The sequence below is a fragment of the Carassius carassius genome, chromosome 10, assembly GCF_963082965.1.
Source record: "Carassius carassius chromosome 10, fCarCar2.1, whole genome shotgun sequence".
In the NCBI taxonomy this organism is placed as follows: Eukaryota; Metazoa; Chordata; class Actinopteri; order Cypriniformes; family Cyprinidae; genus Carassius; species Carassius carassius.
Genome location: NC_081764.1, coordinates 18,969,385 through 18,996,054, shown reverse-complemented (window position 1 = coordinate 18,996,054; position 26,670 = coordinate 18,969,385). Strand labels below are relative to the sequence as shown.

General features: G+C 42.1%; 1 protein-coding gene across 1 annotated transcript in view; it reads right to left on the bottom strand.

The window, feature by feature from the left end:
* The window catches only part of LOC132152309 (BTB/POZ domain-containing protein 8-like), a 41,752-nt gene extending 17,422 nt beyond the window's left edge, over positions 1 to 24,330 (bottom strand). Inside the window, exons 1-12 of the mRNA XM_059561102.1 lie at positions 24,200 to 24,330; positions 16,705 to 16,893; positions 16,438 to 16,571; positions 16,118 to 16,235; positions 8,423 to 8,533; positions 7,611 to 7,691; positions 7,398 to 7,494; positions 4,437 to 4,717; positions 3,908 to 4,342; positions 3,480 to 3,833; positions 1,325 to 1,556; positions 995 to 1,243 (exon numbers count right to left, since the gene is read on the bottom strand). Of these exons, the coding sequence (XP_059417085.1) occupies positions 995 to 1,243; positions 1,325 to 1,556; positions 3,480 to 3,833; positions 3,908 to 4,342; positions 4,437 to 4,717; positions 7,398 to 7,494; positions 7,611 to 7,691; positions 8,423 to 8,533; positions 16,118 to 16,235; positions 16,438 to 16,571; positions 16,705 to 16,893; positions 24,200 to 24,330 (2,412 nt within the window). The remainder of the gene's footprint in view (positions 1 to 994; positions 1,244 to 1,324; positions 1,557 to 3,479; positions 3,834 to 3,907; positions 4,343 to 4,436; positions 4,718 to 7,397; positions 7,495 to 7,610; positions 7,692 to 8,422; positions 8,534 to 16,117; positions 16,236 to 16,437; positions 16,572 to 16,704; positions 16,894 to 24,199) is intronic.
* Positions 24,331 to 26,670: the final 2,340 nt, after the last annotated feature.

Here is a 26,670-nt window from a genome sequence, read left to right as displayed (position 1 = left end):
AGGAACGCAGTACTCGTTCCCGTATTTCAGGGAACCGAGGTAACGTTAGTAACCGAGTACGTTCCCTTTCAATACTTCACTCGTACTGCGTCGAAGACGCTTATGGGAACCCAGTTCAATCCCGCCATGCTAAGAAGGGGGGACGACCAATGCAATCATACTTGATCTGTGATACCAAGATATGACAATAGCAACTAGGAGCAGAATAAACTCATTGAGGTTACGTCTGGCCTAGCCTGATCATCCCGTGTTCATATTGCCTCAGTACCAAAGGGACCGAGTGAATACGAGCAGAGTTTGAGTCTTGGGCAAAGAATGGCCAAGAGCATGCAAATGAGGAACAAAAAGGTGACCTTTACACAGAAAGTACCCTAGCATGAAGTGCCGGGATGTCTAGATTATAAAATCTAGCAAATGTGGACGGCGAGTTCCAACCAGCCGCCACACAAATTTCTGCGATAGTCACACCACTAGACCATGCCCAGGACGAAGACACTGCTCTCGTCGAATGGGCTCTTACTCCAATTGGGCTTTGCAGGCCCAAAGAAGAGTAGGCTAGCTGGATTGCATCCACAATCCACTTTGAAAGCTTTTGCTTTGAGACAACCCTCTGTCGTGGTTTCCAAAGCATATGAAGAGCTGCTCTGATCGCCTTATTGGCGCAGAATGCTCTATGTAGACTTTTAGAGCCCTCACTGGGCAAAGCAGATTCAGCTCTCGATCATCCTCTGTGTTTTGTAATGCAGGGAGAGTGACCACTTGTGCTCTGAAAGGTGTGGAGAGCACCTTTGGTACATAGCCATGCCTTGGTTTCAGGATGACCTTCGAGTCGTTAGGCCCGAATTCTAGGCAATTAGGGCTTATCGAGAGTGCTTGCAAATCGCCCACACGCTTAACAGACGCTAGTGCCAACAGCAGAGCGGTCTTTAGCGACAGGGCCTTAAGGCCTATGGACTGTAGCGGTTCAAAGGGGGCCCTTTAGGGCTCTCAGTACCGTGGGCAGGTCCCATGAAGGGACAGTGGGAGGGCAAGGTGGATGAAGCCTTCTGGCACCTCTCATAAATCGGACGACTAAGTCGTTTCTGCCCACCAACTGGCCTGCTATAAGGGCGTGTGACGCCGCTATAGTCGCTACGTAGACCTTGAGTGTGGAGGGGGATCGTCCCTTCTCCAAGAGCTCTTGTAAGAATGACAGTATCACTGATACGTCACAGGAGGTCGGGATTTCACCATGGTCTGAGCACTATGTGGAGAACACAGACCATTTGGAGGCATAGAGGCGTCATGTAGATGGAGCTCTAGCCTGAGAAATTGTGTCTAGCACACGCTCAGGGAGGCCCGTGGGTTCCCGTCGAGCGACCAAAGGTGCAGAGACCACATCTCTGGGTGCGGATGCCAAATCGTTCCGTCCGCCTGAGAAAGGAGGTCCCGTCTCAGAGGAAGGAGCCATGGGGCCGCAGTCAGCATCTGTGACAGGTCGGCTATCCAGTGCTGATTTTCCCAGAGTGGGGTTACAAGAAAAACCCTGCATCTCTGGTCCCTGACCCGCCTGATGACTTGAGCAATCAGAGGAACCGGAGGAAAAGCATAAAGAAGACGGCTGGGTCAGTCCTGGGACAGCGCGTCCTCGATCTTGGAAAAATATGTTGGGCAATGAGAGTTGTCTTTTGAGGCAAAGAGGTCTATTTCCGCTTTGCCAAAGATGTCACATATCTTCTGAACTGTCTGCGGGTGGAGCCTCCACACTTCTGAGGAGACTCCGTTTCTTGACAGCATATCCGCACCCTTGTTCAGTTTGCCCGGTAGATGCACTGCTCTCAGGGACCCCAAGTTGCTCTGGGTCCATTCCAGTAGTTGCGACGTTACTCTGAAGAGACGCGTCGATGACAGCCCACCTTGGTGATTTATGTAAGAGACCACTGTCATGCTGTCTGATCTGACCAGCACGTGGTGGCTCCTTAGGTCTGACAGGAAGCTCTGGCAGGCTCGTTGAACTGCAATCATCTCGAGGCAGTTGATGTGAAGCCTGCTCTCCTCTTTCGACCATCAGCCGAAAGCGGGTTTCCCTTCGCACAGCGCGCACCAACCTTTGTTGGATGCGTCTGTGGAGATCACTTTCCTTTTGCAAACCATACCAAGCGGAGTACCCCGTTCCATCCATTGCATATTCCTCCAAGGGGTCAGGTCCGAAATGCAGTCCCGACTCACCTTGATATTCAGGCGTCCGTGACACCACTCATGAGGTGGAATACGCGGTTTCAGTCAATATTGGAGGGGGCGCATACGTAGCAGCCTGAGCTCCAGCACCGGCGATGCTGCTGCCATAAGACCCAGCATCTTCTGGAATGTTTTTAGGGATCGAGAAGCACCTATTTTGAAAGAGGCCACTAGTCGCTGTAGAGCCGCGGCGCTCCTTCACCATTGTTGCCCTCATCGTAACTGAGTCTAACACTGTTCCCAGAAACGATATCTGTTGGCTGGGGGACAGCAAACTCTTGGCAAAATTCACCCTGAGACCCAGGCATTCCAGATGGCGGAGGAGCAAAGTTCTGTAACCCAATGCCTCCCCCTCTGACTGGGCTAGAACTAGCCAGTCGTCGAGGTAATTGAGAATGCGGGTTCCCTTCTGCCTGAGAGGGGAGAGAGCCGCATCCATGCACTTTGTAAACGTGCGAGGCACCAGAGACAGCCCAAAGGGGAGGACCTTGTATTGGTAAGCCACACCCTCGAAGGCAAATCTCAAGAATGGCCTGTGACGGGGGGCTATCTGGATGTGAAAGTAAGCGTCTTTCAGATCCAGCGAAAAGAACCAATCCCCTGAGCGTATTTGTGAGAGGATTTGTTTCAACGTGATCATTCTGAAGCGCCGTCTTTCTTGGGAGCTAGAAAGTAACGGCTGTAAAACCCTGAGTCGCAGTGTGCTGGGGGAACGATTTCTATAGCTCCCTTCACCAGCAGATTTTCCACTTCAGCACGAAGAACGTGAGCGTTCTCGTTGTGCACCGAAGTGGTGACCACCCTGCGAAAGCATGGTGCTCTTCATGCAAACTGAAGGGAATAGCCGTTTTTTATTATTCCCATGACCCAATCTGATACCCCGGGAATGGCTTGCCATTGTGAGGACCGGATGGACAGAGGTTGGATTAACTCGAGTGTTTGTCTGCCGCCGGGGGACATAGCACTCGTGAATGTTATGTGAGGAAAACTGCTCTTTTTGTGAAGGAGTGTGTTTTTTATTTTGTATGCTATAACAGCGCTTTGCTGTCTGGGCGCTAAAAAGGGCCCATTGTTTGCAGCAAAAACAACTTCGTCGAGACCTGGAGATGGACGCCAAAACACACGGGGCAGTTTGGGGGGTGGTCCGGCCGCAGCGAGACTTAGCCCCCTCCTCTTTCTTTCCTGTAGATCAGGATGATGGCGGCGGTGCAGGGTCCAGCACTACCTTTGGCCGGGGTCCCATGCATTTAGGGAACTGAAACCATTTGGTGGCCGAGCGAGAACGGTGTCGAGGCTCGGGTTTCACAGGCTGGGCAGCAGTGGTAGCAGCGGGCGCTTGTTTGGGAGGCTGACGAGTCGGCACCTGTCTGGGGCGAATGGCAGCAGCAGATGAAGCGCGTTTTGGCAGGAAGTGTCGCATCGCCTGGGACGACTTCTGTGCCTCTGTGAAGCGTTCAGCGAACCCTTCAATCGCTGGACCAAAGAAGCCGCTGGGGGAGATCGGCACATCCAGGAACTGGGCTCTGTCAGCATCCTTGATCTCCGTGAGGTTAAGCCACAAGTAGAGCTCCAGGACGACCAGGTTAGCCATCCAGCGCCCTATGGCCTGGGCAGTGCTCTTGGTAGCACGTAGTGCTAAGTCTGTTGCACTTCTCAGCTCCCTGAGCGTGGCGACTCATCCGGGCCAGACTCATCAGTGGCGGTGAGATGTTTGGCCTGGAAGACTTGTAGCACTGCCATGTAGTGGAGCACCGATGAGTAAGAACGCCCGGCGAGCGCCGACGTCGTACGGCAGGGTTTGGACAGATGGTTGGCCTTGGCTTTCCATCCAATAGCCGTGGGCTGGCAGAGATGCATGGCCACAGACTCGTCCAGCAGCAGCAATCGCTCGTATCCTCTCTCTTCAGCGCCGTCAATTGAGGTGAGGGCAGATGAAGATGAAGTACACAAGCGCGCCGAGTAGGGGGCGCGCCATGATTTTGTAAGCTCATCGTGGACCTCCGGGAAGAATGGGCCGGTTCGCTGACGAGGGGCTTGCTGGCGCCCCGGCAGAAACCATTCATCCAGACGGCTACGGGCTGGTACCTCTGGATGAGACCATTCCAGACCCAGCTCATCCACTGCCCTGGAGAGAACGCGGATAAGTTTGGCGTCCATCCAGAGTTTCGGGCAGCTGGGTTCAGATAACATCGAGGGGGGCGGGGTCCGGCGAGCCCGACAGCTCCTCAGCATCTGAAGCAGCTAGAGACATGCTGTCCTCTAGAAGTTCTTCCTCAGTCCCTCCAAACAAGACCAGATCACTCACGGCAGCAGAGGGACATTGGTCTGGCTGAATAAAGAGGACTGGGGAATCCCCTCTGGGCGGAGAAAACGAGGCACGCGGGGACTGACCCGGCGTGAGCTCGCTTTCTTCCTGTTGCTTTAATCCTCTGCCCCGCCTTTTCTTCCTTGCCGGCTCGCGGGAGGAAGAAAACGGGAGGGCGCGAGGAGTGAGATCGCTCTCTGAAAAGAAAGCACGCAATGAGAACAGGAATTCTCCGCGAGTGCTGCGTCAGCGTGGGGTTTCCCCAAGCATGCGACACACTCGCTGTGCCCGTCAGCAGCTGCAATGATGAGACGGCATTTGAAACAACGCCGTATAAAAGGCTCTTTTAGAGAAATTTGCTCTTTCAATCTCTCTCTCGCCGGATGGCCGGAGGGAAGCGATGTATCTGCAGCGGGGACCTGAAGTCGCGTTCCAGTGCGAGGCGTGTCAACGGTGAGCAGTTCAACGGAGATCAGCGAAGCGATGTGACGTCGTCGCTGAAGGAGAAGAAATCTGAATTCCTGTGGCGAAGCGGCCAATATATAGCCAGATTCCCCACCCATTTTGGTGGGCTTTGGCGGGCTTCGCTGCCATAGGTTCGTGCAGCACCACTGCCGAGCCATTGGTTTGTTTTAATAACACTGCACGAACCAATGGCCGTGCAGTTTCACTGCGTGTTTGAATAAGGCTTCAGTTCAGAAGAAAAAATGAGTTTTTCCCATCTTCGACGCAGTACGAGTGAAGTATTGAAAGGGAACAAATTTTATTCAAATCAGTCATTTTGCATATGTTTTGAAGCATTGAGAAACAGAATTGGTTTTGTGAAAGCGAGTATACAGAACTATATAAATCTACTTCGGTCTGGAGTCTTGCACATATATTTTACTACAAATGTAATTCAAATGAATCCTTAAAGAACTGTATCCGTATAAAAATTACTGTAACAACAAAAAGTTCTGTACATTTTGATTGATTTTTAATTGATTAATTATTAAGGCAAAGGTAAGGTGCAAATGCTAAAGACATAATGACAAACGTTGACATAGCAAACTGATGTAAGAGTAAGCACATTTATTACAACAGAGACAAAAAAAAATATTGATAAAGATTTGCCTACTCTTTTATAGGCAAAAGCCAGTCTCCATCCTTTTTTTTGGCTTAATAATTTTTCCAAACATTAACATTCGATGTGAAAATGGGTTTGTTTTACAAGTTTAATAAATATCTGCAAAACTGACTGCATCCACATGGACAGAAGCATAACATGAGAAATAGAAAGCATTTTGAAATGTTTATTATTTATTGATTCATTTAGTCATTTATTATTTAGTAATTCATTTGCTCTGTACAGTATACGCATATGACTCTTAATGGAGCAGTACAATCTGAAAAGAAGGGAGAGTTATTTTAAAACCCATTATTTAAAGCAGTAGCGTCCACAGAAGTGTAAAAACGGTCTCACCTCACACAGGAGCAGTAGAGATCGTGCAGGCCTATAGAGTGGGTAAAGATGAAGCACTCCAGTATAGATCTCTGAACCGCATCAACAGGCTACAGAAAACAAGAAGAAGGACTGACTCTTGATAGTCACACCTCATCTTAGAAACCTGCCATGAGCTAATATACAGTATAGAGTTCAGCTGTCTGAGCTTGTGTTTAATTCCATTTTATACAACTTAAATCACATGAAGAAATTCCTGAAGTTACATTGCAAAATTTGCCACATATGGATTATTTATTTCTTAAAAAATTACTACCATTAAAGCACCTGATTACCAGTAAATGATGGAGAAATACCTCTTTACGGGTTATTGCAAATCATTCAAGGGGAAAATTAAAGCCATTATATTCTTTGTATGGTACAATTTTATGGTAAATGAAGTTTAACAAGTGAAATCACCCACGAGCGAATCACCGTCAATCACAGAAATATCAATGTGAACACTATAGGAAAACTATATCTTGACACACGTATCACGCAAAAAGGAGACATTTGCCAAGTGGAATCAAAAGCATTATATCTGGACCACTGAATTATTGACATAATTAAAGAATTAGGTGTTATCTGTTTAAAGATATGAGACTTGTATACGCACTTTGTCCTTAAAGTGTGAACAATTTTGTTTTGTTATTTAATTTTACTATATATTATATTGTGTTTGCATGTGTTTTGATGGAGTTTGTAAAACTCAAAAAAGAAAATTCAGCTTTAACATCACAAAACATTAAGTCTTTCTTATTCTTAAACAGTCAAATTATTTTGAAAGATCAGAGGGAGTAAACACATTCATCTTTCATCTAGGATGAGATACTGACTGAAAGGACACAAACTAGTCTGGTCTTAAAGCTGGTCTTCTTGAAAAGTGGGACTGAGAATGAGAGACTCTGAAGCACAAGCAGAACAGCTTTTCATGAATTGTGAGAGGACTGTCAAACACTATGCTTCCTGACTTACGCTGCCTCCCACTATTGCTTTTGTATCAGAGGGCTCATGACAAGCCGTGTAAACAAGGCGTGAGTCTGCTGCAGTGCTTCTTTTTATAAGAGAAGTGGAACAAATGGCAAAATATAGCTGAAGAAAGAGATGTTACACCCATATCTGAGGAACTTAAACTGGAGGAATCCTCATCTGGAGCCACACCAGAGTGATAGGACAACGTGCTTTTGGCTGACACATAAATGCTCTACAAAAGCTGAACCAATGCCCAGACTTTCCTCGCTCACAAATACAAATCACATAACTTGTCCCTAGAGGCTTATATATGACAAGATGATGGTGCTACCTGACAAAAGACTCGCTGCTTAACAGGACTATTTACGCTCCTCACCTCTAATAGACTGAATGTGTGTGCCGTGACCCCATCCTCTCTCTTACCTTGAGGAAAAAGCGGCAATAGTCCCGAGTCAGGACCATCTCGGACATGTCTTTCAGTCCCTCCAGGCCCAGCATGTCTGCTGCTAACACAACCTGACTGAAATCAAAGGCAAATGCACACATCTTGACATTTCTGCTAAATCTGAATAATGGCATTGCATTTTGCATTTAGAACATTGGAAAAAAGGAAATGTCACTACAGAGGGTCTTTACCTGACATTTGTTTCTGGTGGGAAGTCTAGAATGGCACCATACATGAAATGAAGCAGAATCTCCATTTCATCTGGACCCAGACTGAAAAAACATTAAGATTATGACATTTTACAAACTCCACTAGACAGGGCTAACATTTTATGATGAGACTTTATTTGTTAACATTACTTAAAGCATTTTACAATATATTTTTATAATATAAATCTATCTTTGTTAATGTTACGTAGTAGAAAACTATGAATACTGAGTTAGGAAGGGTACTAAATTTAATAAATTATATTTACGCTATGTACTGTAGTTTGTAGTTAACTTAACTACCATTAAAAAGTGAGACCTTGTTTTTTTTTTTTTTTAAATGTGCTGTTGCATTAAATTATTTGCAAAATACAATTTTCAGTTCAGAGATCAAACTATCAGAGAAAGCTCCAAAGATGATGATCTGATGAGTGTACTATCGATATTAATAAGAATATAAAGACACTTTTTCCATAAATTGAGCTACAAAAAAAGAGCTACAAAATAGTATTATGTTATCCTGCTCTTTGATAATTTACAGTAAAAGCTAAATGTGGTTATCAACTGTTGTAAAAGTAGCCTGCAGTATCAAGTTTAATATATATGGTGAGCAAATAACATTAATAGGTGCTCTGAGCCTCAAGAGTTTCTAGTAAGAGAAATCTGTGGACTGACAAGAGCTACATAGAGTTTATTATAATAATTGGCTGGCCATACAGTATAATTTATGGATACTTTCCCTTCTAAGCATGACAAAGTATTTGATATTTGTACTATATTGCAATCATATATCTCACGTTGATGGGTGTCCTGCATAACCTACCCCTGAAGAGTGACACATTGACACAAACTCTCCATCCAGCTGCCACACAACATTGCTCGGAAATACTCTGAGCGCGCATATGGCTCTGTGGGAAAGGAGAAACACGCACATACACAGACGGACAACTTCAGCTTCCCCTATCACTCACACACGCTTCACACCACATTACCTCAGCTCAATATTTTCAGCCCCAGGAGATGTATGTCCATGTGTGTTTTTTTGTGTATTATTCACTGACTGTTTGGGGACATAGGAAAACAAATAAAGAAAATAAAGGAGACCTCATGAAATTGGGGAAGGGAGATGTAATGGTTTATTTAAAAATTGTATGGGTACACGTGTGTGCCAAAAGAATACAGTATTGTTTGAACCACTGCATGTGAGGACCTTCTCTGTGTGCATAACAATGTGTCTGAAAAATAGACCAGCTGCAGCAAAAGTGCATGATGCAATCTATTTTTAATATTAGATGTGCTTTGTATTATATTCATGCATTTGAATTGTATTTTCCTCTGCGAACAACTTACTTGTTTAATTGTAAGTGTTACAAATTCATGCATGCATTTCCATTTTGCATAAAGACCCATCCTGACAGCAAGCAATCTACCCCCACTGTACCGAACCATATTGAACCATAAAATGGTTCAACAAAACAAAAATGCTAATTTAAGAGGTGTATCAAGTAATTTCAATGTGTATTCAAACATAAATTACATTTTTATGTACTTTAAATGAATAGATCCAGACCAAAAAAAAAAAAAAGATTCTCTGACACATTTACCTATGAGAAATCTTCATCAAGTTTGCTTTTTTAAGTACTGTTCATGAAGAATAGCATTAACTATTCATAAAAATTATAATCTAACCAATTTATGAAGCAACAGGCTTGTGTTATCAAACTGCATTTCCCATCATCCTCTACAGCAGCACACGGATGATAAAATAAATAGATAATGCATAAATTACACAATTAATGCACAACTTTTGCTCTTCATTTGTTGCACTAAGTCATAATTACAATTTCTAAAGCCATAAGTAGAAACTTCCCTGAAGGCAGAATTACATAGAGCTGGAGACACTTCATAGGCTCTACAGTCTCTCTTTTGTCCCACGTCTTCTTTTCCCTCCCAGTCTTCCTTTATCTCTCTCTCAGCTACCAGCCCTATTATTCTCCATCTGCCATAAACATTCACTATAAATAGATTCTATTTTCTAATTTATCACTAGCTCCTGTTCTCCTCTCAGAACAAACTGCAGCTTTTACAGTGATGACAGAGGGAGGCTAAAAATAAAACTGTCTACAATTTTTTTTTTTTTTGCCTTGGTCAATTTTGTTCTTACTTGATGAAATAGACTGTGGCAGCGACAGATCTATTTCAGAGGAAGCATCTCCAATTGCTGTCCATTTTATTCATTTGTCAGACAGCCCTCAGATGCACGCCCCACTCTATTGCTTTCTCACAGCTTGATATCCATTCCAGTAAAAGGGGAAGTCGTGGCCTAATGGTTAGAGAGTTGGACTCGCAATCGAAGGGTTGTGAGTTTGAGTCTCGGGCCGGCAGGAATTGTGGGTGGGGGGAGTGCATGTACAGTTCTCTCTCCACCCTCAATACCACGACTTAGGTGCCCTTGAGCAAGGCATCGTACCCCCAACTGCTCCCTGGGCGCCGCAGCATAAATGGCTGCCCACTGCTCCGGGTGTGTGTGTGTGTGTGTGTGTGTGTGTGTGTGTGTGTGTGTGTGTGTGTGTGTGTGTGTGTGTTCATTCACTGCTCTGTGTATGTGCACTTCGGATGGGTTAAATGCAGAGCATGAATTCTGAGTATGGGTCACCATACTTGGCTGAATGTCACGTCACTTTCACTTTCATGATAAAACAAAAACACACTAGAACTGCCTGAAAGTGTCATACCCAAAGCAAAAATATTACCATTGGACCAATGGTAATCAAACTGTATTTAACTGACGATACACACTTTTATCCACTGACCTACAAAGTTCAGTGATAGTCAATGGCTGTTAAAAACACTAACAAATTGGATATGTCATAAGTTTAACTGGCTAATTAGATTTATTATTCCCTCTTAAAGAATTTAATGTTGTTTTATGTGAAAAATTAGCAATTCAATTTTCCAGAGAAATTATATTTTGTACATTTCTAACTTTAATAGGTGTAATTTATATTTTGTACATTTCTAACTTTAATAGGTGTAATTTCAGTGTCAAATTATAAAATGAATTATATATATGTGTGTGTATATATATATATATATATACATATATTTGTACAAGGTCTATTTAATATTCATAAGCTAGCTATGCTTTAACTGGGTAATAAGATTTATTGCTCCATCTAAAATATTTTTATATTGTTTTATGTCAAAAAACTAGAAAAAAAATAAATAAATAAAATAAAAGGATGAACACTTTATTTTTTATCTTTATTTCCCCCAAAATTGTCATTTAAATGATTTTTGGACATTTCTGATTTAAATGTTATCATTTATTATTTATTTTTTTAGATTAGAAAAAACCATATTATTAATTAATTTACTTAAAAGCATAAGTTTAAATGATTTGTACAAGGCCCATTAAATATTCATAAGTTAGCCATGCTTGAAGTTCCGAGCACATCTGTGCAAACCAACCCCAAACTGTCCCCAATAATTATTTAAAACAAAGTTATGCTAATGTACCTGCTTTATAGTGAATTGCAGCTGATTATATAGCACTTCATTCTGTATGGGTGTGTCCGTAAGAGGCACATATGTGTGTTATGAAAGATCCTCTTCATGGGAAACGTATGGACAGATGAGGGAGGGTTGATGTAAGTGAATAGGAGATGAGACAGGGATTATCAGTGCTGTTTTTGCTGTTTGCCGAAACAGAACTGTTTGTGATTCCAGCAAAACCATCGTTTCATCACAATTTCACCATCAAGTTGGGCACATCAACAATAACTCCTTCAAAAACAGCTAGAAGCCTTGGAGTTATGATTGATGATTAGCTGACTTTCTCAGACCACATTGCTAAAACTGTCCGATCCTGCAGATTTGCTTTATTCAACATCAAGAAGAATACACGTCACACCTCTGTTTATCAATTTGCACTGGCTTCCAATAGGTGTTCACATAAAATTCAAGGCATTGATGTTTGCCTACAAAACTACCACTGACTCTGCACCCATTTACCTAAATTTGTTACTTCAGACTTATGAGCTCTCTAGAAGCTTGCGTTCTGCAAGTGAACGTCGCTTGATTGTGCCATCCCAAAGAAGCACAGAATCACTTTTACGGACTTTTAAATTAAATATTCCCTCCTGGTGGAATGACCTCCCCAACTCAATCCGAGCAGCTGAGTCCTTCTTCAAGAATCGTCTTAAAACACATCTCTTCCATCTTTATTTGACCCTTTAACTTTAACACTCACTATTCTAATTCTATTCTTAAAAAAAAAAATCGAACTACCTTTCTAATCTTTTTGTATTCGATTTTCTTTCCATTAATTATGCAGTTATGTGTGTGTGTGTGTGTGTATATATGCACACACACACACACACGTGTATATATATATAAATATATATATATATATATATGCGTGTGTGTGTACTTTATGTATATATGTGTGTGTGTGTGTAAAGACCTCTAACACTAGCTTCTTCTACTCTTTTTTTATTCTATCTGTTTTGTTTTTATTTATTATATTACACGCAATTTTGAAAACAGTTCTTTTTGTCAAGATATAATCACAATTATCCAAACTCCACAATCAATTAGCAAAATTCCTAGATTGTTTGCAAAATGACACACTTCAGTCAAAACATATACACATATTTGTGAAAATGCTATTTGTTTTCATTTAACCAACACAGTCATCAATGATCATACACATTGCAGCCAGTTTCACACTGCTGTGATAAATAAAAAAAAACACATTTGTAAAAAAAAAAAAAGGCTATGTCTTCATTGGCAAGGCACCGTTGGAAGAATCGCCTTGTGTGACGAATCCACCCCTGCACTGAAGCTGCTTCAATAAGATCACATGCCTGTTCCATGGCCTGAATGAGGGGCAAACGGTCATTAAGGCCGCAGGTCATATACCTTCCACCGCCACGCTGAAAAAAATTATTCTATAGGATTCAGGAAGGGGGAGTATGGGGGAAGGTATAAAACTTTAAAATCAGGGTGATCATGGAACCAGTTCTGGACCAGAGCAGCCCGATGAAATGAGACATTGTCCCAAACGACAATGTACCGCATCTGGTCCACTTGGTGTAATGCTGTGACAATCTCATGCAATCGGTCAAGAAATGCAAGTATCAGATTTGCATTATAGGGTCCCAGATTTGCATGGTGGTGGAGGACCCCATTTTGTGTGATAGCAGCACAAAGGGTGATGTTACCCCCTCGCTGCCCTGGCACATTGGTGATTGCCCTGTGCCCAATTACATTTCTCCCTCTTCTTGTTTTTGCAAGGTTAAATCCAGCCTCATCCACATATATAAATTCATGTTGAATTTCAGCAGCATCCATTTGCAAGACTCTCTGAAACACATTAAAGAAAATAGGATGTTATTCAATATCTATAGCACAGTATTTTTTTTTTGTGACAGAACATTATGAGCAGTGCATGATACCACACCATAGTCAGATGAACAATGCATACCTCCACATAGTCATTGCGCAGATGTTTCACTCTCTCTGACCTAATGTTGACAGAGAGACTCGTTGGATGTTATTGAAAATATCGTCATCATTGATGATATTGGCTTGGATTTCTCGTAGCCTGATACAATTATTGGCCAAAACCATGTTCACAATGGCGGCCTCTTGTGCACGTCTAAACATAGGGCCCCTTCCACCTTGGTGTCCTCGACCCTCAATCCTATGTAAAAAAAAAAAAAAAAGATAGATAGAGATAGATATATATATATGTATATATGCAGCCTACTGTCAAATGTCACAGTAAACAATATTGATTATACAAGCTTCAGTTTCAATGTATACTGTGTGGTTAGCTTACCTGTTTTCTCGATGAAATGTCCGAATTACTGACGCAACAGTATTTCTGCTGAGATTTGGTTGAACTCTTTGTCCAGCTTCCATCAGTGTCAGTCCATGGTTGATAACATGGTCAATAAGTGTTGCACGGATTTCTCGAGTCAAATTTGGTCCTCGTCTTCTTTGTTCAGGTTCTATCACCTCTTCAAGTCCTTCTCTACCTCTTCCTCTACCTAGGTGTCTTCCTCTACCTCCTTCTCCTCTTCCTCTACCTCTACCTTCTTCTCCTCTACCTATGCCTCTTCCTCTACCTCCTTCTCCTCTTCCTCTACCTATGCCTCTTCCTCCTTCTCCTCTACCTATGCCTCTTCCTCTACCTCCTTCTCCTCTTCCTCTACCTCCTTCTCCTCTTCCTCTACCTTCTTCTCCTCTACCTATGCCTCTTCCTCTACCTCCTTCTCTTCCTCTACCTTCTTCTCCTCTACCTATGCCTCTTCCTCTACCTTCTTCTCCTCTACCTATGCCCCTTCCTCTACCTCCTCCTCTTCCTCTACCGCCTTCATCTCCTCTTTGAGCTGCCCCTCTCATTCTCACTCTTCTTCTTGTTCTAACTCCTTCCATTTTTGTTGAAGACAGGTGAACTCACCTGCTGCCTTTTATAGCACACCTGAGTGCTGCGTTTTCAAATTAGCACATTTGTGCTTCCACACCTGGTAGATGTGTTTATCCAATGCGTTCATTAGTGTGGTAATTGGCAATCCGGTGCTTTGTAATTACAAGGAAGTAACCTCACAATCCTTATCTGTGTATAAGGTGTGAAAATGTGTGTAGTTTTACAAATCACTGTGTGTAATGTTTTGCAAAAAGGGTGAAGCAGACATTGTGTGTTAAGCTAACTGAGACTTGTTATAGCACTAATATATCATTGCTCTTTTTGTTGTTTTTGATTGCTTCCACTGTCCTCATCTGTAAGTCGCTTTAGATAAAAGCGTCTGCTAAATGAATACATGTAAATGTAATGTAAATGTTTAGGTGTGTGTATCCTGCAGTGAGACGGACAGATCTGCAGCAGTCACCTCAGGTCTGACATACTGATCAGGACTGCAGACTTCTTTCTCCATCTATACAGCCCAAACCTGCAGAGATGCTGCTCCCGGCTGATGATGAGGGAGAGCCTGGTGCTATAGTAAAAGGTCACGGCACCTGCTATAACCTCTGCAGCACCAAACAAAGGTGCTACCGAAATTCTCAATGACAGAAAACTACACAGACACAACAGTGTTGTAATTCATCTTCTGAACATGACCTGTGTTGCACCCGCATATCATCAGAGATGAATCACTACAGATTAGTGTGCTGTTTGCAAAATAAGATGTTTTGTAAATGGTTTTCAATGCTAGATTAGATTTGCAAAGTAAAACAGTTTTCTTCTTAGATTAGTTTCGCCTTTACTGCTTCATGAAGTAGTAAACTGTAATTCTGCCACCTTCTGGGCATTTATGATTTAGCAACATAAACTGACTTCACTGAAGTCAGACCATCATGCCCTGATTTAAAATTAGGGATGCACACGACAAGGCATCGACTGGTATTAGAGATTTTTTTTTCTATCGGCATCAAGCTATATTGCACTTACATTTACTGATAAAAATGTGTAGAGTAACTTACAAAGGTGTGGATATCATTAATGCGTCACCTGAAGATTTTTGATCCAGTCACTGTGCGCAACTCATATACTCTCTCACTCTGTTGTCAGTTAATGTGACATGTGAACTTGCACCTCGACTTTTTTGTCAATTCAAATGTGATAAGAGTTTACGGTATCATTTGCATTGCCATTGCTGATATTTCAATCAGGACCACTTCCGTCAAGTATATTTATGACAATTATAATTGCACACAGTTAGTGTTGGCGGTATGGTTATATTCTGGGCAACACTCCACCCGCCTGTCCATGCAGCCATGCTTGGACAGAGCGGGGAGAGCAGCAAGACAAACCCCCCTGGGGTACAGAACAGAACCATTATAAGCATATATAATTACAATTCACAATTACATGAGTTGTAAACAAAATGTGATAGAGACTGCTTCCAATGAAGACACTGTAAAGAAAGAACAAGTTAAATCGGATTACAGGTTCAGTTGGTGGAGTTGGGGTTGGAGGAGGGAGTTAATTGCAAGCAGCAATGCGATGGAAGAGACACTGAATAATGGGAATTCAAATAGACCGCAGGTGATAGGTGTCAAGACTGGATTGGTATACGTCAGGAACAGCTGACTGTCAGCTGATGCAAGCGTGACTAACGTGGCCTGACTGAACTAGCGTGATGCTTGATTACTATACTTACTATCATTATGGTTACACTTGATAGATCCCATTACACAAAAATTGGATAGATCCTATTGCACAAAAATTGGATAGATCCTATTGTACAAAAATCCTATTCTCCAAAAATTGGATTTTCCTGATATATATGATATACTGATTTCATATAGAAAAACTAATAAGAAAAGTATCTGAAGTCATGTAATTGGAATGTTTTCGCACATTAGCACATTTAAGTCAAAAGTCTAAATAAAAATGAATACCAGCTTTACAAGCAGATACAAGCAACTGATTAAATGCTGTATATGCAAGAGCTGCAGAAAGCTGATTGTGATTATTTTACCTGTGTGCTGAAAAGACTCTGTCTGCCACCTGGATGCTGATGTCAGACATATCAGCCCTCTGATACAGAGCCAAAAGATCTGCCCCAAGCCTTGATGCTGGCTCTAAATGCTCTGAACCTGACAAACAAACAAAAACTAAGCAGAATGAGTGAAACGGCCTCAGCGTATAATGGTGGCTCTTACTTTTCACAAACAGATAACTGCACTAATGCAGCTCCAGTGGACAGAACATAATAGTAAAGAAAGAAAGAAATACGATTTCGGGATCAAATCAGTAATAAAAAAATATGTAAGTTGTATCTGGAAAAGGTGTCCTTACCTGAGTCAGAGCTGACCTTAGAGTCAACATCACGGTCATCTGCAGCAGTGTCGTTCACGACCAGTGAGTGGCCGTTGTGTATATTTAAGGTGCTATTCTCCTTTACCAGGCACTTGTCTTCTGTGTACACTTTTCTGTTACCGAAAGTGCAACATGGAACATTTGACATTTGATATTTGACATTTTTAAAGGATGAAAAACACCTTTCATTTGAATGTAATAAAAAATAGTAATAATCAGGCTGATGTAGAGGAATATAGAAAATGCATTATGTTCTGTATAAAGTCCTTGAGGGCTGCAGGTTCAATCCCCTGCAGGTGAATGACAGGTGTAGATGCTTCGGTTCCCTGCAGGAGGTGAGGAGCTCGGGCCAGCAGCACTGCCCTGTGGGCCTTCAGCCGAACAGCAGAACCCACACACAGAGTGACGTCAGTCTCCTGCTCCTCCTGCAGCAGCCTATTAGAGAGAGACATCATCAAAATAACATAAAACCAAACGCAGCAGTTCTTTTACTGGAATAGCATTTTGTCAGAAACCCTTGCTATTTTGCCGCAATCAGCAAAACACTGTTGAGAGATTATTTGATGCTACCTATAAAGGATTTTTAATATTAAAAACAGGTGTCAATATGCAAAAATAATGTAGCCAAGTGGTTCAAAATCTGGGCTGAAAACCAAAATTCTTCATCTAACACTAACAATTTCACTAGAACTGCTGTATAAACAGACACACATTTCTATTCTAAGGTTCTATAGTGTTACAGAAGCCTGTTTCCTCCTGAGTTTAAAATAGGAAAAAGTCACACTATGAGATATGAAGTTGAAATTCTGAAATAATTTTCAATTATGAGAATTAAAAATAAGAAGTAAAGTCACTCTGTGAGACACAAAGTCACAATTGTGAGATATAAAGCTGCAAAAAAATGTAATTTTTTTTTTTACTAACCATAGACGGGCTTCTAAAGTACTGCAGCATAAAAAGTCCAAGAAAGAGGAAAGGAAAGGAAAACTATTATTAGGTCTCATATATACAGGAGCAACTAAATCTCTTCCTTCAACTTCACATCTACATCAACATCACTGTCAGCATCATTTTGGCATCTTCTGCTGCAGTGAGACTAATCTAGGTGACCCAGAATCCTAAGATGCCCTAGGCCTTTATGCTGGGTGTTGGTGTGACTGCAGTCCTCTCTCTTCTGATGTAAGCAGAGAGAGGTGAAGACGTGGAGAAGAGAGTAGCACTAAAACTGCTGTTCCTTCAGTAGAAATTATATTACATCACCAAGTGTGATGCTACAAGCTTACAGATGGGAAAAGTCTACAGTGACCTTCAGTTTGGAATGAAAAAGACGATACTGCTGTATCTTTCAACAGTTGGGGATCACTGAAAACATGTTTCTTCTTTCAAGACTAGAAGTCATCATCACTCAAAGGAACAATAGTAGGGGTGTACCAATATATTACAGTTCTGGCCAATACTGATAATTTAGTGGATAATAAATTTATTATTATGGACAATAACTAAAGAATTAAAAATATTACAGTTCAAAAACTATTCTGTCAAAAAAAATAATAATAATAAAATGAAAATGAGTCATTTTAACTGCTAAGCGAATTTAGGCATCACAACAATGTAATGTGCAGTGTGAAAAAAACAGAAGAATATTCATGTTGAGATGACAAATCAACAATGTTTAAATTACTAGTAATAATTTAATTATCAGTGGTTCTAAAGTTTAAATTAATTAAGTGTCAGATGACAGCAAAAGTAATATAAATCTAAATATAGAGGAAATGAGCATGCATGATTTAATATTCAATAACGAAATCAAAATCCAATTAGAGGACGAAAAATATCAATGTCAATAGAGAAATAAATAAATGTAAATCTAATATCAGATGTGTGGTATTGACATATTGTGCATACATAAACATTTTTTCCTTAAATGCTGTCTTTATTAATGCTACACTGGTGAACAGAATTATTTATTTGAAAAAATGTCCTCATGAAAAAATGCCTTAATAAATATTTTGAATAAAAATGCTTTTTAAAAATGTCTTTTTTTAAATGGCAAACTTGCAATTCGCTGACTACATATACACACGAAGCTAATGCTCACAGTTTGCATATGAAATCACCGAAGGGAGCGGCTTGAGCTGCAAACATTACAGCAGGTTGGCCTGATTTGACTACACTGGTTTATAAGGGTGCATCATATAACAACAATGATATTCCATGCTCTAAAAACTACACACAATATTTGAAAAAGAATAGCAAAGGTCTTTTTTATGTTAAAGGTGATAATTACCGGTTCAGATCTCGAATGACAGATCTTCAGAATGACAGAGCATTTGCCAATCGCTTCTTCAGCTGATTTCTGCATTGCCAAACTGCTGAGCCCATACGTCTGGACATTTCTTTGATGATAAACATCTGATGAGAGAAACAGGAAACAAATGAATCTTCAAACCACATCTTTACTACATTTATAAATCATGATGATCACAGATGCACCATTTAATTATGCTTTTGACAAAAGTGTTAAATTTCCAAAAAATGTTAAGATAAATTTGTTATTATGGAAATGAAAAATTGAGGAGGGTAGCACATCTTAGATTTTTATTACCATCATAAACAATATCAAAAAACCAACACCATATTCTAAACCTCTCTCTCTCTCTAGTATACAATATATACAATGTAAGTCATATTTATATTTGAAACAATATTTAAAATGCCTTCTAAAATTGATTTAGAATAGTGTATTAACCATTGACCGGGCTTTTAGTACTGACACACTTAAGTTAAATCGAGTTTTAAAAGCCAGTTAAGTTACCCAGTCAGATCTTTGACCACTACACAACTAGGTTAAACAGTCAGCTATGAGTATGCATTTTAATAATAAAGTAAATTATTTATTATTAAAGTCTAGACTCATTTATCTTATTTGCTTTTAAGAGGCAAATACAAGTCTCGCGAATATTATAAAGCTTAGATAAACAAATCTCCATTCAATGTTCATGTCACTGTTAGCATGGTTAGCATTCACACCTACGAATTACCATATCAGAGAGCCTGCTTTAATAAACCAGTCATAAAATCATAATATTTACACAGATCTCTCCTTATATTCCACACTGTTGTGATTACTTACGTTTTAATAAAGGGTGTGAAAGTGCATTCACTGATCCAGAATGCTATCCATTAGCATTTAACCCTCTGGCCCTCTTCAAAAAATCGTAGCTTCAACGGAATGAGATGACGCTTACCTTCTTCGCGGTCAAAAATGACAGATATAGGAAATGAATGGGAAATAACTCCGTGAATCTTTTGGTGGTACAAACTACAAATCAGCCACTGGTCAAGAAAAAAGTGTGCAGCAATCAAGGGGCGAAAATACATAAGGTGCTCTCTCTCTCACACACAAACACACAGAAATGAACTGGTAAGACTGCAAGAGAGCACATTGTGAGAATATGTGAAATCAATAAATGAAAACAAAAAAACAAAAGGCTTGCTTTCTCTCTATCTCTCACACACACACACACACAAATGAACTGGCATACGAGTAAAATGTTTTTTTCTTCAAGTTATTGAATAATTGAAGTATAAATCATAAATAAAAAAATCCAAAAGAGAGTCTCATTTGCTCGCTCTAACATTTAAGTACATTGAATAAAATATGAATTAATTACAAAATGTTTGTATAGTGTTTTGAATAATCACTTTTCATTCCTTATTTTGTTAGATTTTTTAATGATCAAATACGGAGCAACAAAAATGCTTTTATATGGAGTTCCCTTTCTAACAAGATTTTAATGTTTGTCTGTAATCATAATGTAAAACCTGATACTTATCTAACCAAAAATATCTAAACCTTGACAAAAAGTAATCTTTTAGAATGTCTAGATTTAGATCTCAATGCAAAATCTAAAAAAATGAAGAGATGAGGTCTAAAAAACTATGGGAATCCAAAAGTGTAACGGTTTGGTATGGAAGACAGGAGGCAAATGCAAATTGACAGAGTTTATTGTAATAAGATGGATGAAGGTTGGAGAGTGATGCAGGGACCTCGATGGCAGCACAGACTGGCGAGTAGGTGGGTTGAGTGCGCTGGTAGAGATGACGGTGGTGGTAGATCCGTGAGAGGTGAAGATAATCCGTGTGAGAGTAGAACATCCAACACGGAGGACCTCAAACAACGATCTGACAAACAAGAGACGAAAGACAGGGTGTTAAATAGGCAGTTGGAGGATCAGCAGCAACACCCACATGAAACAATCAACATGACGTAACATGAATACAGCTGGAGACGGTGCATTCATGAACCGTGACAAAAAGCCTCTGTATATATCTATATAATAGATAATACAATTAGGTATTGACAGTACCCCTCCTCCTAAGGACGCTTCCTGGCGTCCCCAGAATCTCTTACCTGTCGATTGTAATCATCGATAAGGGAGTGATCCAGGATGTCCCCAGCAGGTACCCAACTTCTCTCCTCCGGACCGTAACCTTCCCAGTCCACCAAGTACTGAAATCCGCGTCCCCTCCGTCTAGAGTCCAGAATGCGATTGACCGAATAGGTGGTCTCCCCATCTACGAGTCGCGGTGGGGGCGGAACCGGGGTAGGCGGATTAATGGGAGAATGAAATACGGGCTTTATTTTGGATACGTGAAAGGCGGGATGAATTCTCCTGTACGCCGGAGGGAGTTTAAGGCGGACTGCCACCGGACTAATGATCTTGGTGACAGTAAACGGGCCAATAAATTTGGGAGCCAACTTATTAGATACGGAACGGAGAGGAATATTTTTTTGTAGAAAGCCACACTTTTTGACCCACGGCATATACGGGAGGCCTTGACCGGTGGCGATCGGCTTTGGCCTTGGTGCGCGCCCCCACTTGGAGTAGAGTCTCGCGGGCTCTAGTCCAAGTGCGGTGACACCTCTGGACGAAGGCGTGAACGGAGGGGACCGCAACCTTGGATTCCATACTGGGAAAAATAGGTGGCTGGTAACCTACACTACACTCAAAAGGAGATAGGCCCGTAGCTGATACTGGTAAGGTATTGTGGGCGTACTCCACCATAGACAATTGTTGGCTCCAGGAGGAAGGATTCTTGGAGACCAAACATCGCAACACCCTTTCCAAATCTTGGTTGGCTCTCTCGGTTTGACCATTGCTCTGGGGGTGAAACCCTGAGGACAGACTTACAGTCGCTCCCAGTAGTCTACAGAATTCTCACAAATTTAGACACAAATTGGGGTCCCCTGTCGGAAACCACGTCTATCGGGAGGCCATGTAAACAAAAGACGTGGTCTAAGACGGTCAACGCTGCCTCCTTGGCTGAGGGTAATTTGGGCAAGGGAATAAAGTGGGCTGCTTTCGAGAACCGGTCCACTACGGTTAAAACTACCGTGTTGCCCTGGGAGGGCGGTAATAAAATTTAGAGCGATGTAGGACCAGGGTCTCGAAGGAACTGGCAGCGGTTGGAGTAACCCATCAGGGGGCCGATTGGAAGTCTTACCAGTGGCACAAACAGAGCAAGCCAAAACAAAACTGTGAATGTCGCGAGCCATAAGCGGCCACCAGAATCGTTGCTTGACTAAAAATCTAGTACGGTTAACCCCTGGATGGCAAGCTACATTAGAGCAATGTCCCCACTGGATAACGTTGGACCTTAATCCCTCCGGCACAAATAAGCGGTTTGGTGGGCACCCGGGCGGAGGCGTTACCCCTTCTAAGGCCATTCTGACCTTCGATTTGATCTCCCATGTGAGAGTGGAGACCACTAATGTCTCAGGAAAAATACACTCGGGAGTGGATGGGCGTTCGGAATGGTCAAAAATACATGACAGAGAATCGGGTTTTATATTTTTGGAACCCGGGCGGTACGAGAAAAAAAGTGCCCATCGAGCCCTAAATTCTTGTGGTCAGTCCATACTATAAAAGGAACCCCCGATCCTTCTAACCAGTGTCGCCATTCCTCAAATGCCATCTTAACTGCCAACAATTATCGGTTACCAATATCATAATTTCGTTCTGCAGGAGATAAACGATATGAAAAATATGCGCAAGGATGGACCTTGTCGTCTAAGGGAGAACGTTGCGATAACACCGCTCCTACCCCCACCTCGGATGCGTCGACCTCCACCACGAACTGACGTGTAGGGTCAGGGGTAATCAGAATGGGGGCTGAAATGAAACTGCTCTTCAGTTTGGCAAACACAGCGTCAGCTGTGTCTGACCACCTGAACGCAGTCTTGGTGGAGGTCAAGGCGGTCAGAGGTGCGGCTAGTTGGCTGAAGTTGCGAATGAAACGCCGGTAGAAGTTAGCGAACCCCAGAAACCTCTGTAGGGCCTTACGGGAATCTGGACTTGGCCACTCTACCACAGCCTTAACTTTCTCAGGATCCATGTGTATTCCCTCAGTCGACACGATATACCCCAAAAATGGAATCGACGGTGCATGAAACTCGCATTTCTCCGCCTTGACAAAAAGCCCATTCTCTAGCAACCTCTGAAGCACTCGTCGGACGTAGACATAAATGAACTGATCAATCATATCTCGCAGCACGTCGTTTGATACGCATTGCGTAAGTCCAGTTTTGTGAAAATTTACGCTCCCTGCAACCTCTCGAAGGCCGAAGACATCAACGGAAAAGGATACGTATTCTTTACCGTGATGTTGTTCAGTCCCCGGTAATCAATACAAGGTCGCAGTGATCCGTCCTTCTTTCCCACAAAAAAGAACCCCGTCCCCGCAGGAGAAGGGGAAGGGCGGATGAACTTCGAAGCTAGAGAATCAGAAATAGATTTCTCCATAGCCTCCCTTTCCGGAACCGAAAGTGAATATAATTTGCCTTTAGGCGGAGACTTACCTTACAATAAATCTATGGCACAGTCGTAGGGACGATGCGGAGGAAGAGAAGCAGCACGAGACTTACTGAACACTTCCTTCAGATGGAGGTACTCCGCGGGCACGTTAGATAAATCCACCGCCTCCTCCTGTAACACAGACATAGACACAGACGGACAGGCAGACACTAAACAAGACTCATGACACTTTTTACACCAGGACAGAATGGAATTAGAGGACCAGTCTATTTTGGGGTTATGGAGGAGGAGCCAAGGGTGCCCAAGGACAATGGGTGCCAGGGGAGAGTCAAGGATGAGAAAGGAAATAGTCTCGGAGTGATTGCCAGATGTGATGAGTGTGATGTCTTCAGTGATGTGTGAGATGGTAGGGAGTTGCTGTCCATTGAGGGCGTGAACAGTGATGTGGTGCGGAAGGGGTCTGAGGGGAATGTGGAGCTGGTGTGCCAATGTGCTGTCCATGAAATTACCCTCTGCCCCTGAGTCCAGTAGTGCTTGAGAGTGGTGGGTCTGTGCTGACCACCATGTCCCACTGCGCCTCCTCATTCCAATGGCACTCCACCGCCAGGGTCCGGAACTCGATTGAATAGTTGGAGACTGATCGCTCTTGCTGGCGTAACTCCACCAGCATCCTGTCCGCCTCCCGTCCTGCGACGGCCAGATCAAAGACCCGTCTCATCTCGGCGGAGAGTGCCTGAAACGAGGCGCAGCATGGATTCTGGTTCTCCCACACCGCTGTCCCCCATAGTGCCGCCCTCCCAGAGAGTAGCATCAACACGAAGGCCACCTTGGTCCTTTCGTTATCAAAGGTTCTGGGCTGTAGGTAAAAGTGCATGTCACAGCGGGTTAGAAATGCCCTACAGAAGTTAGGCTCACCCGAGTACATCTCCGGGATCGGGAGACGTGGTTCCGGCTGGGAGGGGGTCTCCGATGGTACTGGGAGAACCTGCGGTGTGGGCGGCACAGTGGGAGCTTGTAGTAGCTGGAACTGTTGAGTGAGCTCGGACACCTGCATCACCAAGGTTTGAACCGCGCGACCAGTGTCGTCAAGACTCCTCTCCTGGGAGTCCATCCTCCGAACACTGGCGCGGAGAAACTTCGAGGGTGGAATGGTGACTACTCGCTGCCTCCATAATGGTCAGATCGTTCTGTAACGGTTTGGTATGGAAGACAGGAGGCAAATGCAAGTTGACAGAGTTTATTGTAATGAGATGAGATGGATGAAGGTTGGGGAGGGACGCAGGGACCTCGATGGCAGCACAGACTGGTGAGTAGGTGGGTTGAGTGCACTGGTAGAGATGACGTGGTGGTAGATCCATGAGAGGTGAAGATAATCCGTGTGAGAGAGGAACAATCCAGAGATGACCGAACAAGAGACAAGCAAGAGCAGGAACATGAGAATCAGGACAGACATCTAACACGGAGGACCTCAAACAACAATCTGACAAACAAAAGACGAAAGACAGGGTGTTAAATAGGCAGTTGGAATGAGATGCACCTGCCGCTGATCAGACGATCAGCGGCAACACCCACATGAAACAATCAACATGACGTAACATGAATACAGCTGGAGACGGTGCATTCATGTACCGTGACAAAAGGCCTCTGTATATATTTATATAATAGATAATACAATTAGGTTGTTAGGTGTTAATAGAAGAGATTACGCAACATTACACAAATTTTTACTTTTTTAATGCCTCCAGATTGCCCAATTCTCACATCAAAAAAAATGGATTTTAAATGCTTTCACTCTATTTTAATGTGAACTATTGCATTTATTAAAAAAATAGTAAATAAATAAAGAGATAAAAAAAATATATTAATTCTAATGGAGAAAATAGCTCATTAAAACTGTATAAATATTGCATAGTATCATAATATTCCCTAAAAATCATATATAATAATAAAAATATTATTAAACAAAAATATATTACATTGGTTTTCCTGAAGAAAAAAAAAGTAACATTTCAAGGCTTCGGTCACTTTTGACCACGAAGAAGGTAATTGTGACTCCCAAACGAAGAGGGTCAGAGGGTTAAATTGTCATCATTAACCAAAAAGAGATAACATTTATATTATATTATAAGTTCATCTACATATCTACAAAAAGAGGAATGTGCATATCGCCCAGCAAATGATAAAACAAGACCAGAGGCACATGACTTTTCAAAAGCATCAGTGATGCGGTCGTGTTTTCAATGACAACTGGATGACGAGACTTAAATATCCACAAAGAGATTCTGACAGCGAAAGTGAATTAGAGCAGTCCACGCGAAACTGACAACTAACACAACCTTCACTATTTACATGGGGAGGGCTGCCTGGGGGTTGAGAGGATTTGTGCCTTTGTTTTGCTGCACTCATCCGGTGCAAGTATGAATTGCATAGCGTGCAAAGTAGGTGAAGGTTGACGGGATACATTGTGCAAAATGTAGTTGAATGACACTTTTAAAGAAACAAACTAAATTATGAACTGAGAACTATTAAAAACAGTATGTATGTGTAATTTGGACCCAGTCTTCAAGGTATTTTCCTCTCTTGAAAGTGCGTTTTGTTTTCATTCTAGCCTGTGAAGATGCTCTTGTCAGCTTACATACCAAGACCTGTCGAGATAGATGTTGGCCAATGGCCATACAAAAGACTGTCAAAGACTAAAAGACAACTTTTTTATATAAGTATCCTGCTCTGTCTTGTCTGTCGGTCTTCGTGTGCTCTGTGCTTTGCGATTTTACTGTGCGTGAGAAAATGGATGTGTGGCGTAAGAGCGTGTGGAAAGTGTCAATTGTGTGTGTCTCACGGTGAATGCGTAAGAGTTGGCAAGCATCGTAAATAAATTAATCATTCTTAAGCGGTCTGCTTTGAAGTTCTCAGAGGAATAAGACGCGCACGGAAGGAGAAGCATTTCCATTGGCTCCAGTCACAAAAATATTGCACAGCCAATATCATTGGATTTCCCAATATGTTTTATTATTGTAATTTCGCTATGTTTATATGGCTATTATATTGTAGACTATTGAGTGGATAAAATATAGAAATGCTTTTAATAAAAAAATATAAAAATATCCCCCCACATCATTCAGAGCCGATGCTTCTTCACCGTTGCTTTGAAAAGTGTATTGTGAGAAGAACTCTCTGAACTCTCTGAACTGCACGCGCGGCACACTAGTATACACAAACGCCCAGCTACAATAATCATATAAATTTGATTAATTAAACAGCAACCATATTTGTCACAAGCATTGATTAAAACAATGCTGACAATAAGCACATGAAAAACAACGACTTAAATTCTGGACCTTTGGCAGTCGGGGGGGGGGGGGGGGGGAGCACTCGAACCCCCTCTGCCTACGGG